Source organism: Pelmatolapia mariae, linkage group LG15 (genome assembly GCF_036321145.2).
Source record: "Pelmatolapia mariae isolate MD_Pm_ZW linkage group LG15, Pm_UMD_F_2, whole genome shotgun sequence".
Classification (NCBI taxonomy): domain Eukaryota; kingdom Metazoa; phylum Chordata; class Actinopteri; order Cichliformes; family Cichlidae; genus Pelmatolapia; species Pelmatolapia mariae.
Genome location: NC_086240.1, coordinates 28,334,095 through 28,349,451, shown reverse-complemented (window position 1 = coordinate 28,349,451; position 15,357 = coordinate 28,334,095). Strand labels below are relative to the sequence as shown.

The following is a 15,357-nucleotide window of genomic DNA, read 5'->3' as shown; positions in this document are numbered from 1 at the left end:
AAGCACTTTAGCGACAGTGGGAGGGAAAAACTCCCTTTTAACAGGAAGAAACCTCCAGCAGAACCAGGCTCAGTGAGGGGGTGGCCATCTGCCACACCGGTTAGGGTGAGAGAAGGAAGACAGGATTAAAGACATGCTGTGGAAGAGAGCCAGAGATGGATAACAAGTAGGATTCAGTACAGGGAGGTCTATTAGCACACAGTGATTGAAAAAGAAACACCCATCATGGGTGGATGCATCTGGGAGTTATTTTTTCTAAACAGGCTCGGATTTGACCAATCAGATTACTGCATATGGCAATGAGCACGCTTGTGGCTCAAAAACTGGAACTGAAAGTCCAACGACATGTGTTGGTTCTCGGACAGCTGCTGCTCTGTCTGTTGGCCCACAGACACCTCACCTGCACTGGTCATGGACCAAAGCTTCCACCAGGAACCCCTCCCACCACTGCTTCTCTCATCATTGCCACAGAAACGTACAGTACATAGTCAGCATTCAGAATGTGTAAAGGCCTTGATGCTGAGCCAATCACAGCAGCTCCTCGGTGCAGGTGAGCATCAGGTGAGCTCAGGAGCTGCTCGCTGTTTCAGGATGTGAGGTTTGAAAAGGAAAACAGCTTTAGAAGAGCACGCAGCAACACGACATATGAGCGGGCGGAGTGAGGTATGGGGTCTTCACACCCCTGTTCTCTGTACACCATCGGGACCGGGGCCTGGGACGCTGGGCCTCCCTGCGGCTGCGGGCTGCTTGCCTCCACCCCAGGGAAAAGGGTAACATTTCCTGGGTCTGGGGGTTGATTTCCCCCCTGGGGGCGGTGATACCTGGGCCTGGGAGTATAGAGTATGTTTGGGGAGTGTGAATGGGTGTATAGTGTTCATTTCTGCTTGTCTCCACATTGGGCGAGTGCTGAGTATTTGTATTTGTGTGAATGAGGGTGGGAATGTATGCTTGTGTCTGTGTGTGCCAGTCTATGTCTATGTGTCAGGTTGAGTCTCCACCTCCGCGTCTCTGGGAACATCTCAGGCCCTCCAAGGTATGGAGGCCTGTCTCCACCCACCACACTTCATGCCGGTGGCAGATGCCCTCAGCCGTTGGTGCGTTAGTGGTTATCGGTGTCCGGGGCTGGGCGCTCAGGTATGTACCCGGCTCCCTCCTAATGGCTGCTTGGTGGGGCTGGCGCCCGTGGCCGCGCCGGCCCCCTTCCGGGGTGGGTGGGGTGCCCTCGGGCCTCTGGGACCGGGGCTCGGTCCGCTCTGGCGCGACTGGCTGCCAGCAGGGCCTGCGGGCTCATCACCGCAGCCCCCCGTACCTTCTGCACCGTGGCTGCTGAGTGACCCCATGTCAGGGGCTCTCCTCAGCTCTTTCCAGGAAGGTGGCGCAGTTGCCTCTCCAGTGGTCCTCCTTGGGCTTTCGCACTCTGGGGGGGCCTGGGTCTCCTCCATGTCTGCTTCATGCTCTGTGGGGCAGGGCTATGGCTCCCCACACCCTCTAGCAGATTGTTACATGGATAAACCTTTTGAACTCAAGCGCACTTACAGGTGTACACATGGGTGCTCAGAGACACAAACTATATCTTCCTTGGCTGCTACCTTAAAGCATATCGTGCGCTGTCGTTGTGTGCTGCTCAATAACATTCAATATTTAATATTTACTGTTACTTACACGTAGCTAGGTTGTTCCTTTGACCTCTGTTTTGTGTTGTTCTCTTGTTGTTTGTTTTCTTTTTTTCTTCTATTAACAGGTGATCCAACGGATTTTCTCAGTGTCTTCTCTTACTGTCCCCCGATCCCCTCTGTTTTTCTTTCCCCCTTTCTGTCTAATTGTCTGTCCAATTTCTAATAACTTAAAATAAAAATAAATAAATAATAATAATAATATAGATCAATAAAGTGGACCAATATCACAATGCCACATTTTCTCCACTTTAAAAAATAGACCCGTTGGGCATCTTTCCTGGCCTTCAGACAATTCTGATTGCTAAAGTACCAAACGGGAGAAAAAAACAAATAAACAAAAAACAGGACTCATCAAAGAGCTGGAACAACATTTATTCTAACAGTAAAAGTCTCAGCGAACATTTCCTCAACAATAAGAACAGAGAAGTCTAAAACCTGAACACCTGCAGGGGAACAATGCGAGGCTTTTATTCTGAAAGGTCTTTTGCAGGAAACCAGGTGAGCAGGCAGGCGGCATTAACCTGGCCAGAGTTTCTTTGCTTTGCTTTCTGAGCCCCACCCACATCAGACCACCTGAGCTCAGAGACCAGCAGCGCCTCCACCTGACAGGAAGTGCACACAGAAACCTTGCTGACATCACAAACGGACGCAGTCACTTCGGCGCCACTGAGAGGTGAGCGAGGGTTAGATCGGTCAGCCACAGGAAGCTCTGCCCAGAATTCTTGCTGCTTCCTCCTCCTTTGTGATTGTGTTCCCCTGCAGGTCCAGTCCTGTCGCCACAGAAACAAGTCCTGATCCATGTACCCGGAACCATAGAAGAAGAATAAAATAGTAAATGACATTTAAAAAAGACCTTCAAATCCCACAACATAAAAACATTTCGACCAATGAAATGTTTCAGAGTGAAGGACAGCAGTGAATCGCCGCTGACATGGATTTATGCACAGCTGCAGGCGAGCTCACCTCACTGAAGGATGCATTTTTTCTTTTTCTTCGAACGTTTCCTTCCTGTGTGACCAGTGCCTTCTGGGGATCAAAGAGAGGATACGATTGGTCAGTTTCTAGACATAAAGCTTATTTCATCATCAACACTAAAGGATGTTCTATCATCGCCTTGATGTGACCTTACAGCCTGAGCCTCAGCTCACCATGTCACAGGAAACACTAATGTTCAGGAACAGGAAGTGACCTCATAGACTCAGAGCTACATCACAACAGCCAGACTGACCCGGCTACATCACTATGGTATGGCAATCTCGACTCCACTCAACTGCGATCTGCTGCCGAGTCTCCGTCACTCTGCTGCAAACACTGAACACAACCTGATCTGTGTGGGTGGGCTGTGGGACAGGAAGCGTTAAAGTGTCCACGTTTCAGAAACAAACAGCAGCACTGAGCGTGCTCAAAGCCTGAAGCAGAGCACCAGCGCCTCACTCTACCTGCCGGGCTGGTGTCTAAGGTGTTCGATGTGTTCTGGGGAGCAGAATCTTCCGGGTTAGAATCTTTGCTCCTGTTCACATGGGTCACATCCTGCTGACCAGCTGCTGTGTGCTGGACTTCCTGCTGCGCCGGTCCAGTGTCCACTTCAGACTCCGGACCCTGGACCTCAGCAGCGGGGGGTTCGCCGAGGGCCTGGAGCTCTGAGGCAGCTCTGTCGGGCTCTGCCGGCTCCGGTTCTGGTCTGGTTCCAGCAGGTGGATGTGTGAGAGTCCGGACCTCCTCCCGAGGCTTCTCGGGCAAATCTGGCTTGTCTTGGGCCGGTGACATCTGCGTGACCCCAGGCTGACCTGAAAAGGAGAACCTGGGTCAAACGAGCAGTGGTGACAAGAAAGTCTGCAGAAGTCCCGCCGGGCTCTCACCTTCGACCCCACCGTCCGGCTCTGCCCGTGGCCTTATCTTCCTCAGCCTGCAGCCCTTCCTGATCTCAGCCAGCAGGTTGTCGACAATGCATCCTTCGTCCCGATTGGCCGTGTCTGTCCTAACTGCAGCACAGACACACGTTCCCCTGTGAGCTCAGCGCACGTGTCACAAACTACAGGTGAAAGCTGTCACCGCGTCACCTGACAGCCTCACAGGTGCCGCAGCATTTAATCTTTACAAACTTTCTTCTCGTCCTGATGCTGTCACATCATTTCCTTTAAATATTCAGCTGCTGATAAACTGTTGCAGAGAAATGTTGCTGATGTCAGCTATTGATTCTCGACCTGTCCTTCACCGGCCCTTCACATGTCTCACCTGTTCTCCACCTGCCCTCCACTGTACTTGACTTGTCCTTGACCTGCCCCTCACCTGGAGAGACAGGTGAGGGACACCTGTCTCTCCATTTAAGGAGGCAGGATTTAAGGTGAAATGATGGTGTCTGACTCACTGATCTTTCTGGTGGGGGCTTCTCCTCTCAGTTTCCTCTCTTCCTCCAGCCTCTTCCTCCTCTTCTCCTGCTCCCTGTGACCTTCGTTTTCCTGATGGAAGAATAAAAGGAACACACAGTTCAAACTTCAGCAGGCCTACAGGCCCCCAGAGAGGGCGGAGCTTAACATTTACAGGGAAACAGGACTAATGTGTGGCAGCTACCACACTTTGTCACGGTTGAAGTGAGAGCTGATTGGCTGGCTGAGACACAGTTTAAATGACTCATGCAAACGCGCGGCAGGGTATGAGTCCTGCAGACTGAGCCGCACTGTGATTGGCCGCTGACCTTGAGGGTTCGGAGGAACAGGTCTCTGAAGGTCTTGATGGTGCTGAAGAGCTCTTCGAGGGAGAAGCTGCTGCTGTCCTCACAGAGGTAGACGGACAGGTGCTTCCTCTGCTCCTCCACAGATGACAGCAGCAGTTGCAGCTGCTCGACAGCCTGTAGGCTCTCCTGGTAAAACCACAGATGAACAACAGGTAAGTTCACCTGGAACAGCAGGTCTGTCCCACTAAAACGGTGTTAGTGAGTGTACAGACTGGATTTATCTGCCCGTAAAGGTGACAGCGTCATCCTGAGTGTCTCACCTGTATGGTGGACAGGTACTGCTCCTTCATGTCGTCAGATGAGGAGGAAACGCTCTTCTCTGAGTTTTTCAGCCGTTTGCTTAGAGTGTTTGTTTCAGACTGAATAGAGTCCAAGCTGAGCCTGCAGGTGGAGTCAGAGGGCAACATTTAACACTGCTGCAGGCAAAACACCTGAGCTACCACGTCACAGACTCCGCCCAGCAGTCTGTACGTGACTGAACTCTTATATGTGTTTACCCAGCAGCCTTTGCACAGATCTCCAGGTCATCGGGCAGGTTGAGCAGGTCGGAGTGATTCTCTTCAGCCTCCTGAGGGTCACAAACAGCAGCAACTGAATTATTATGAGAATACTGCAGTATTCCCCAGTATTCGTAGTATTCCCAGCATTCCCAGCGTTACCTGCAGGATGTGATGCAGCAGCGTGACTCTCGACTTGTTGGCTTTGGTTTCGGTCAGTTTGAGCAGAGTGCTGATCTTAAAGCCTTCAGCGTTCCCCGTGTGAGTTCCCTGATGGACCATACATCACATGACTAAATCAGACTACCAGCCTTTACATTTTATTTCAGCTAAATAACAGACAGGTTTATGATTTGGCAACTAAATGAACTGTCTTTTGGTAGATTTGTCACACCCGCCTGAATCTGCAGGCGAGCATACACACCGTATAAAAAATGGACACAGCTAGCGTAACACCAGCGTCAACGTTAACATTTTGTTTGGTGTTATGTTGCTTTTTGTTCCAGGAAATGACCACGTTTGGATAGTCAGGTGCTAAGCTAATGCTAGCTAGCTTAGTTATCAGTGTTTTGTCACACAGATGCCTGCTAATCAGTGTCATTTAAAAAAAACAAAAAAAAACACTCCTTGTATGAACTGTTAGTGCAATCAACCTCACAGCTGTGATATTACTGCTTAGATAACTTCATAAAAACTTCATCAGAGACTCCAGTTAGCTGAGGTGAAGTCCAGCAGTCGCTAGCAGCCCACTCTACAGCAGAGACATGGACATGACTTATTTTTCTTGCACGAAAGGACAAGCATGATGGTGAAGTGGAACCAGCATCCAGGACATAAACAGCTGCATTATACTGCTAACATCTGCACAGACAGCATGTTAATGCTAAGCTAGCCAAGAACTTAAGGCCCTTTCACATAGGACGCGGCACACTGACCGCTAGCTTGTTCTCCACCTGTCCCGCTTAGCGTAAAGGACCTAAACTCTGTGTTGTGCTGGCCGATGTGCTCTGCTTGGACGTCTTTTTTTTTGTTGCCATTCTACGAGTCTTTTTTAAACCTATATCTCTCTGACTTTGTGTCCTTCACAAGAGTTTGTATTAAATTATGTTCAAATTTTTAATAAAAAAAAAAATATCGCTCATTCATATAGATGAAAGCTTTCAACTATCCCGACTAGTGAAGAGTGTGTCGTCCCCAGAGCTGTTGAGAGGCTCTGGAGGTCCCCATACATGCACATAAACCTGTATGAAAAAGTTCACAAAACTCTGATACGCACTGATACGAATGTTTTCCTTCATCGTGTGACGGAATTTAGTGCAGCGGTAGGCTTCGATTCTATTGGTCGTGTGAAACTACGTCACAGCGCACATGCCGAGTACTCCTCACTGACGTGCTGCACTTTACTTGGCACAGCGGGAAACTGTTACTGTGCGGCGCAGCAGTGGAAACAAATGTGCTTCAGAGCGCTGCACGTGTAAATGTAGCCTCAGGTTTACACTGGTCACTGACGATCATGTAACATTATGCTTCAGGTTGGACGGGCATATGACAGACTGCAAAGCAACAAGTGATGTGTAATAGATTACTTTTTCTGAGTAACGACCCCAACACTGGTCAGAGTTTGTGTTTGAATTTGTTTGTGTGGTTTGAGTCTTCGGGAAGAGAACTGCTTTAGGACCGTCACTGAGCATGCCACACAAAGTAATCAGATTACAAGGAGAAAAAAAAAAAAAAAAGATTCTCACATAGTTAAGAAAGTTTCCGACACTCAGGATTAGTTTACAGAAGACTGGCAGCCGAGCGCTCTCCTTCACACCTGCACACAAAACAACACACACAAACAGAAACAAGAACACCACTACAGCAGATTAGCAGCAAAACGTGCGTGTGCAGCCAGTGTGTTTGTTGTGTAGCTGCTGTGTGTTTGTCATGTGTATACACACTCTGGCAGGCACGGTCCAGCAGCTCAGCTCTGGGCCTCATAGTCTCCAACACACAGCTGCTCTCCTCACACAGCAACATACACTCAATCCTCAGAGAGTAACTGCAACACACACACACACACACACCGTAAGTGAGTGGACCTGTGGTGAGCTGTGCTTATTTATCTGTGCTTGATGTGTGCTGCAGCTGGCGCTGTCCTCACACCTGGGCAGATCCATAAGCTGCAGGTAAAACTGATCTGCTGATGCCAACTTGTCCCGCTCTGCCAGATGAGACTTCAGGTTCCCTACCTGAGGAGGGAAAGATGAGATACAGGTCAAGTACAGGTGAAGGACAACTGGAGCACAGGTGAAGGGCAGGTGAGAGGCTGGTGAAGGACAGGTGAAGCGCAGGTGACCTCTGCTCTGACCTCATGTTTCTCTGGGAGGAGTTTGATCAACTGTTTCAGGGCCTCGACATCAAACTTCGATCGGTCTCCTCTTCGGATGAGATCCACAAAGTCCTCGTGGGAACTGCAGGTGAGACAGGTCACGTGATACAGGGACGGTGATGTCACAGCACAGGTGTTTTTATTGGCTGCAAGACTCAGAAAAAGAACAGTCACCATTTGAAGTGCTTGAGGAAGATGTTGAGGTTAAGGCTCTTCTTGGCGTCGATGAAGGACACCTGTGGACAGAATTGAACATGTGAATGTGAAAAAGGTAAAACCTGTAACGCCACACCTGTAAGGTGAAGACAGAGAAAGCTGCGGCACCCCTTTGGGCTCAGTCTTTGACTTGGTTCTGGTCTTGGTCTCAGTCGGAGGGAGACTGAAGAGCTGCTCGATGCTGCAGTAATCTGGCTCCATGGAGTCCAAAGATGTCGACGTCCACAGAGACTCGTGGCCTGTGGACACAGAGTGACGTCAGCTTGGATGAATCCTGCACCTGACCTGGGCCAACACCACACCTCACCTGACACCAGTCTGGACGGAAGTTTCTGCCAGTTCAGCTTCTTCATCCGCAGTGTTGGGTAGGGGGTGTGGCTTGAATTAGGGGCGGCGCTGCTATATGACCTGCCCAGACTTTGAACTGTCTCAGCTCTGATGTCACCTGGAGGAGAGGGGGGGAGTGGAGGTCCAGCACCAGGTAAGGGTGGGGGTGGAGGGGGAGGAGCCATAGCACCAGGTAAGGGTGGGGGTGGAGGGGGTGGAGGGAGAGGAGCCATAGCACCAGGCAAGGGTGTGGGCGGCGGTGGAGGGGGTGGAAGGGGAAGAGTCATAGCACCGGGTAAGGGAGAAGGTAGAGGGGGGGCATAGGAAGTGGGAGGAGCCGGAGGCAGTGCTGCTGCGGTGGGGGCTGTCGGAGCATCTTTGGTGAGTGCCTCTGATTGGCTGGGAGGACTGTCTGGTAGTCTAGTCTGGACCGCCCTGTCGATGGTAAGATTGGCTGAGTAAGTCTTTCGGGGGAGGAGCTTCTCCAGCAGGTGATCTGCAGAGTCTATCTCAGCTACGATCAAGAAAAACAGAGCCGGTGAATTCACCTTCGCCTGATCCTGTGAAATGCCCTCAGCTTTGATCATACTCTGCCTGCTGTCATTTATACAAACTGACATAAAACAGGGCCTGCATCTGAACCTTAAGGGACTCTTTACAGGGGTCATGGTTCATATAGAGAGGACACTTTTACAAAGAGGCGGCATCAGAGCTGGACCCAGTGATCTGCTGCTGGATGCGCCCTCATACTTACCATCCTGAGCCAGCAGGGTGGCTCGATCCGTCAGCAGCTCCAGAGCACACCAGACCTCAGATCTGTCCGGACCCACCAGCAACAAGGCCTGAAGGATGGACAGCAGCTGCACGGAGGACGGATGGCTGGACACCTGAACGCAGAGAGGGTCAGGACAGGTTATTCTGTCTCCTTACATTTCTATCATTGAAAAGAGAACTACCAGCAGTGTCACTTTCACAGATGCTGCGCCAATCGCTCTGAAGGTGGCAGTGTTGGGTTCTGTAGTTTAAACCAGTGTTTCCAAATCTTTTGGAGCCACGGTACATATTTCACGTTAGAAAAATAACACAGCATACCACCAAACAAAAATGTCACAAAAAGCATATTGATAATTTTTCCCCGCGCAGCAGGTATAGCAGAATTGGTTCAGTTTGTCCCCAATCTACCTTTTTTTTGCTTTCTTCTGACCACTACTCATGCTAGGGCCTTCGTCTGGGTCGGAATTTTCTCAAGGACCCAGGTCAGACTCACTATTTTTCTTTTCAAATATTTATTTATTGCTATTACGTGCTGCGTCGTCTCACTCACAGCATGACTATTATGTAATTTCTTCTTCATCTTTTTCTGTTTTACTGGCAGTTGGCAACCAATTTAATTAGAGCAGGTAGCTGTACTCCCCTCTAGTGGAAGATAATGTAATTGTTCTGCCCATTACTCACGCCGATCGCTTAGAGTACCAATCGGGTGGAATAAGATACAGTGGTTGGGAAACATTGGTTTAAACGTTCCAGCTTGAGTCGCATCACTCTTTAAACTGTGGTTACCATGGTGTAGAGCATTGTGAAGACCTGCTGGTGGCTGCTCATATCAATCCCTCCGTACAGCCTCTCCATCTCCTCCATGTCCTCCGACAGAGAGTCTTCAAACACGTCACACTGGATGTTCAGGTCCTTGTCCTGCGTCTCCCTGCACACACAGACAGGAAACTGATTGGAAACACGATTGATTATTGATTAACAAGTGATGTAAGCAAAGTGAGAATGAAGCCAGTACCTGAGCCTGGGGAGCAGGTCCAGCAGCTGCAGACCTAAAAATCACAGACACATATATCACTTCTTATTTTGGTCAAGCAGCAGGACACACTCACACCATGACAACCTCTAAGGGTCTGACGCTCGAGCCCTCAGTGAGACCTGACTCCAGGAAAGCCTCCGTACAGGGATGTGATGTCACACTGTGACAGATATCAAGCTCCTCCTACACATAACTCTGATAACAGTTTAATTCAACTTTATTTATACATCGCCAAATCACAACAACAGTCACATCAAGGTCTTTCTGTTGTGAGGTAAAGACCCTACAACATGATGAAGGCAGTGATGTCAGCAATGACATCATGATGATGATGTCAGGGGTGATGTCAGAGTGGTGATAAACAGTTCGTTTTACCGATGAACTCCTGCCGCACCCGGTGCCTCCTCCTCAGCTCCTCCTCCTGCAGCACGAGGACGTTGACCACACTTAGCAGCGTCACCATGTAGGGGATGTTGTCGGTGGCGTGAAGCTCGTTCATGATCACGCTGAAGCGATACTGCTGCTTCTTCAGGCTCTGAATACAGACGCAGGAAGTGACAGGTCAGAGGACGGACACGGTTCGTTTACACCTTCATTAAACACAACTTCCTGCTTCAGTCTGACTGAAGTGTGATGATTAAACACTCCTAATAGCTGTGTGTGTGTGTACATGTTATGTTTAGACATCTTTGTGAGGACAGAAAATTGGCATGCCACTATACTTGTGGGGACCAACAGCCCTTATGGGGACAAAGTGCCCATCCCCACAAGTTTGAAGACATGTCTGAGGCTCAAAATGTGGTTTTAGCGTCAGGGTTACAGTTAGTTTATGGTTAGGGTTAGGCATTCATTTTTGATGGTTAGGGTAAGCAGCTAGGGAAAGGGTTATGTCAATGAGATGTCCTCACTAAGATAATAAAACGAGTGTGTGTGTGCACACGTGTGCGTGTGTGGTATCCCATGATTCCATGCTGTAAGTTCAGAGCCAGTGAGAACAGGCTGGGCGAGGACGATAAGATCTGCAGCGTCTGAGGCTCAGCTGTTTGTTGTGGCGTATCTGCAGTCATGCCCTGATGGTACACAGACCACGTCATCGTTGCTCTCACCTGGCAGCGAGGAGCTGTGGTGGAGCTTTGTGAGCTCTCTGCTGACTTAGGTAATCAGCCAGTGGCTTTCAGTTTGAGCTGTTCTGCTTGTCGTGTTAGCCTTGAAACTGAGTGAAACTGACTCACACTTCCTTTTGCTAACGTCCTGCCGATAAAGCTTTTCAAACCGACCCAAATGGCCTGCTCATGTCTCCCCATCCAGCTCATGCGACATCTGTTGGTTCGTCCATCATGCAGGTAAACATGCCCCTCTAAACAAATGAAATCAGCCAAGAGAGCCTCTGAAAGTGACCTGGACCTACAGCAACATTTAACTGTTTATATGACCGAGCGCCAACTGTCCTGACTGCCATCGTGGGGCAGAGTTCAGATTACTTAAACTGATCTCGTGAAATCACAAATCACCTCAGAGGAGACTGAGAAGGAAGGGAAAAAAGGAAAAAAGGAAGGACAGGAAGGAAATAAGGAGAGAGGAGGAAGTGGATGAGGACATGAGCATACCTTGTAGTTGTCGAGCGCATCGAGGGCGAGGTGGTGTCCCCGAGGGTCGAAGACGGCAAGAGCAGCCAGCAGCTGGAACAGCTGCATCTTCACCATGACATTGGACGTGTCGAGAGCTGAGGGCATATAGGAGGAGGTGGAGTTACAGCTTTCATAAGTAATGACTTGGAGTCGTCATCGTCACCTCACAGGTACACCGGCAACCTGCTTAGCCTAGGCTGGAACAGCCACCTGAGTCTACCTGTTGCTCAGGGTAGCTTGTAAATATGATTTTAAGGTGGATTTAAGGCAGATCTGCTTCATTCTGACTTTCTGGTCCTCCACCCACCTTGAGCCAGCGTCCTGACGTAGCCCTCGTTGTCCAGGATGAAATGCAGCCCTGCGGATGAGTTCATGATGGCCCGGACGCAGCTGACGCAGGTGAGCTGCAGCAAAGCATCGGCGATGCGGGCACAGCCGCGGCCTGACAGACGCTCCAGCGCCTCCAGCAGGAGGTCCAAACCCTGTAGTTCCAGGAACTGCACCATCCATGACCGATTACTCGCCTCCAGCCGCCGCTGCAGACCCGAGTAGTTCACCACTGTGGGAACCTGGAGGGGCAGAGTGACCATCGGTCAGAGCTGTGAGACGCCCTCTCCTTCCCCTGCAGGACTCCTGAGGTTCTGCTTCTTTCCTACCTGCAGAAGTCGGATGCAGAGCTCGGGGTCAGCGTTCTCCAGATTGGCCTCCACCTTGCCGTCAGTGACTGTGGCGGGGCCTCTGGTCAACTGGTCCTTTACCGCCCCCCATTTGGTACTGGTTGCCATGATGACAAGCCAAAGGTTTTACCGATGTTTGAGCTGACGAGGGTTAAAACAGATACAGGTAATCAATCACAAACAATCAATGACATCATCATCTTTTTAACGTCCACGACAAGCAGACCCGACACAAGCGATGACATCACGCCCGTGTCAGCCTGCCTCGGGCTCACAGTTTCACATTCATTAACACGTCTCTGAGTCACAAACTGAGCTCCTCCAGTGGACGTCTTTATCTGCTCAGGAGGTCAGAGTCCTTTACTGTGATTGGACTCCATTTGGCTTTAGTTATTTCATAAATTATTATTTGAATTATATTCCTGACCGACAGCTCAAGTCCACCTCTGATATGGACCGGTTGTAACTTGGTTTTATTCAGCTCCAAATCACAGCTCCAAATCACAACAGTCACCTTGAGGTGCTGTACTGTCTTTGTACTCTCAACAACCATATGAGTAAGAAGTTTGGCGACAGTGGCAAGGAAAACCTCAATTTTAACAGGAATAAACCTCCAGCAGAGCCAGGCTCAGACCGGTTTGGGGTGAGGGAAGGAAGACAGGACAAAGGAACTCTGTGGAATGCATGAATAACAAGAAACAGAGAAGAAGAAGAAGAATGCAGTGAATCAGGCTGATGGATCAGCTGATTAACAGACTGATAATAAAGCACATGATTGGCTCCAGTAACAGAAAAATAAACACAAAGCGCTCACGGCTATCGTGGCTGTGATTTGGAAAGTGAATGAATCAGACTGAAGGCTACGTGAATCCTGCACTCAGTGTGTTGCAGAGTCTTCATCAGTGAAGAAGAGTGACTGCACGTCACAGCGTGGTGGGTGAAATATGTCAGCTATGTGGTATTTCTGGTATTCAGTGCGTGTGCATGTCCTGACAGCTGAGCACGCTCGCCACATTAACGCGCCACTGTGAGAAAACCTGAACTTTAAACTTGAAAGGTGGAGTAGGTCAGTCACATGGTCAAAGGGTGTTTCCAGAGGCCTGGATTCAAATCTCCCCCGGGGCATTTGAATCCCCCCCATCCAGCCAGCCTTCCTGCGTCAGTAAAGCTCCAGAATATTAAACACAACCATGAAACTTTCAGACTCACTGCAACATGGTCCTAATAAAGTGAGCACTGACTGTGTAAACCAGCAGAAACAAAGGCAGGAAATTCAACTGTAAAGGTGTGTGGGTGTGTGTGTGAGTGAAGACAGGCTGACTGGGTGGAGAAATTCCTTCTCAGCAGATGAGCTCAGGATAAAGACTCTTCCGCTTTTTGGACAGATGCTTCATCGCTTGGTTAAACTGTGGCCGCCTCCTCACGCCCAGCAGCAGAACTTTAACCACAGAAACAAACGCTCCTCATCATCAGCAGCAGGTTTCAGTCTTCAGAGAAGGACCAGCAAACAAACTCAGCACTAGTTGTTCCAGTATCGTGAAAAACTGCGGGATGATCCTTTAAACCTGAAGCTCAGGTGTTTGTCATCATTTAACAACTTAAACAGACCTTTCACTGTACACATGCGCATATCTGTCAGTGGTACACCCTCACAGAAGAACAAATGCATTGATCTCAGTGCTGATGGATCAATACAGTGATTGGATAAGAGCAGACCCGCATGCTCCGATGCAAAGGTTCAAAAGTTTAAACACAGTTGTGGCTAAAAACCGCTGACAGGTCGAGCTGTGCTTGCCAAACCGGACTCCCTTCAAAATTAATCGAATTTAGTGTCTGAGCTTCAGTTCACTCGGTGCTGTGGTGGGTTCGGCTCGGCAACACCGGCCGGAGGACGGAGCAGCTTCAGCCGCTCCGCTGCTCCCACAGGTACAGGTGTATTTCACCGGGAACAGAAGAAGCTCATCACACAAACTTACCTGGAATCTGTCAGCAGTTCACTGAAAAGTTTTGGCTCACGAGCTGCTTCGTGTTTCCGTTAAAGAGACAGAGAGGCGGTAAGCTCGTGTCCTTATTGCGGACCCCGAGGGGGCAGGAGGCTCCCGCGGTCCCCGCTGAAGCTTCCAGAAACTCGGACAAAGTCTGAAGGACGGCTCGGTGTCTGCGAGAGTCTCCGCGCAAGCCTGTGGGCGGGGTCAGAGGGTCACGGGGTCAGAGGGTCACAGTGCCAGCCGCCGATAGCGGGCGCGTGCGCGAGCTTCAGTACGCGCATAACTTCAGTTCTATGATGCAGACAGTGGCGGTCCTAGCCTGTTTGGCGCCCTGGGCGAACATCCCCCCCCCCACACACACACACACATACACAAAACATATTAAGGATTGTACATTAACATAAAACTGTTGTCGAACCATACTGAGACTTTAAATCATCAAACTGTAAATTATAAATTTTAAATTGTTATTGATCCCTTTACCCCTAGTCCTGAAGTGTATATTTATTTTCTTACTCTTCTTATATATATTGTTTGTTTACTTGCACTGCTGTAACTGGAGCCTCGTCGTCTCGTCTCTCTATGTACTGTCAGTGATTCCTGAGATTAGGGACAAAACAGGTTTTAATTTTCTAAAATATATTTTTTCATTTTTCAAAAACACATTTATATATAATTGTTACACAAAGTTTTGGCTGTCTCATCATGTTTTGGTACAATCTCCCAGGTGTAACATTTTTTAATAATTTATGTTTTTGCTGGAGAAGTGCAAGGTTTTTGTCAACACCGTCAGACACAAAGAAATGCAAAAATATATATTTTAAATTAAGTTGTTTCAGCTATTTTGACTATTAGCAGCTTCTCTATTCTATTGTTTATGTACATATGTTTTCAAAGTAATTATACCACATTTAAAAGTAAGATTGTTTTGGCTTTTTATTATTAGAGTTACAGTCATATGTAAGGACAAGAAAGACATTGTGGACAAAACAGGACACCCCCCATAATCTTTAGTTACAATATTATAGTTAGTTAAATGGTCTGATTGTTCAAATATGTATTTTCTTTGATTGTTGTAAAATAATGTGTGCCCCAGTCTCCAGAAATGACATAGTGCAGGAAGGGTAGTTATTCCTCCGTTACACCACAAGAGGGAGTATCCCCTAAAATGAGCAGCTCTAGCGGGAGTAAATAAGCCCAGCCACTAACCATAAGGCAGTGCGCCTATAAGAGTTGTGTGAGACTGCAAAAGTGTGTAACCTTGTGCTATGTCTACATATATATTTGCAGGTAAGCAGATACAAGATGGTAAATAACTTAAAATGTATCTACAGATGAGTCCACTGGGTTGCAGAGAATGTGGGAAAGTTGGCCGTTAATCCCCATTATGTGTCATTAGTATATAAGTTATTGGTAGCGATGTGAATTAG

At 48.8% G+C, this 15,357-nt stretch overlaps 1 protein-coding gene across 1 annotated transcript; it reads right to left on the bottom strand.

Annotated features, from left to right (window-relative positions):
- Positions 1-2,073: 2,073 nt before the first annotated feature.
- LOC134643780 (inverted formin-2-like) lies at positions 2,074-14,009 on the bottom strand. The gene is made up of 24 exons (XM_063496333.1): positions 13,916-14,009; positions 11,919-12,080; positions 11,570-11,831; positions 11,242-11,357; positions 10,010-10,169; positions 9,614-9,647; positions 9,385-9,526; positions 8,579-8,711; positions 7,805-8,338; positions 7,606-7,736; positions 7,456-7,517; positions 7,261-7,363; positions 7,056-7,141; positions 6,851-6,951; positions 6,653-6,723; positions 5,070-5,177; positions 4,908-4,978; positions 4,671-4,791; positions 4,372-4,536; positions 4,045-4,135; positions 3,536-3,658; positions 3,116-3,463; positions 2,640-2,702; positions 2,074-2,467 (listed from the first exon to the last, which is right to left on the bottom strand). Exons 2-23 carry the CDS (start codon positions 12,045-12,047, stop codon positions 2,641-2,643), a joined length of 3,153 nt encoding a protein of 1,050 aa, XP_063352403.1. The 5' UTR covers positions 12,048-12,080; positions 13,916-14,009; the 3' UTR covers positions 2,074-2,467; position 2,640.
- Between the last annotated feature and the right edge of the window lie 1,348 nt (positions 14,010-15,357).

Coding starts and splice junctions, on each gene's coding strand:
- LOC134643780 (XM_063496333.1), bottom strand. CDS start 12,047: ATGGCAACCAGTACCAAATGGGGGGCGGTAAAGGACCAGTTGACCAGA. Junction 11,358..11,569: donor CGTCAGGACGCTGGCTCAAG/GTGGGTGGAGGA, acceptor ATATGCCCTCAG/CTCTCGACACGTCCAATGTC. Junction 6,952..7,055: donor CAGCTTATGGATCTGCCCAG/GTGTGAGGACAG, acceptor TGTGTGTTGCAG/TTACTCTCTGAGGATTGAGT.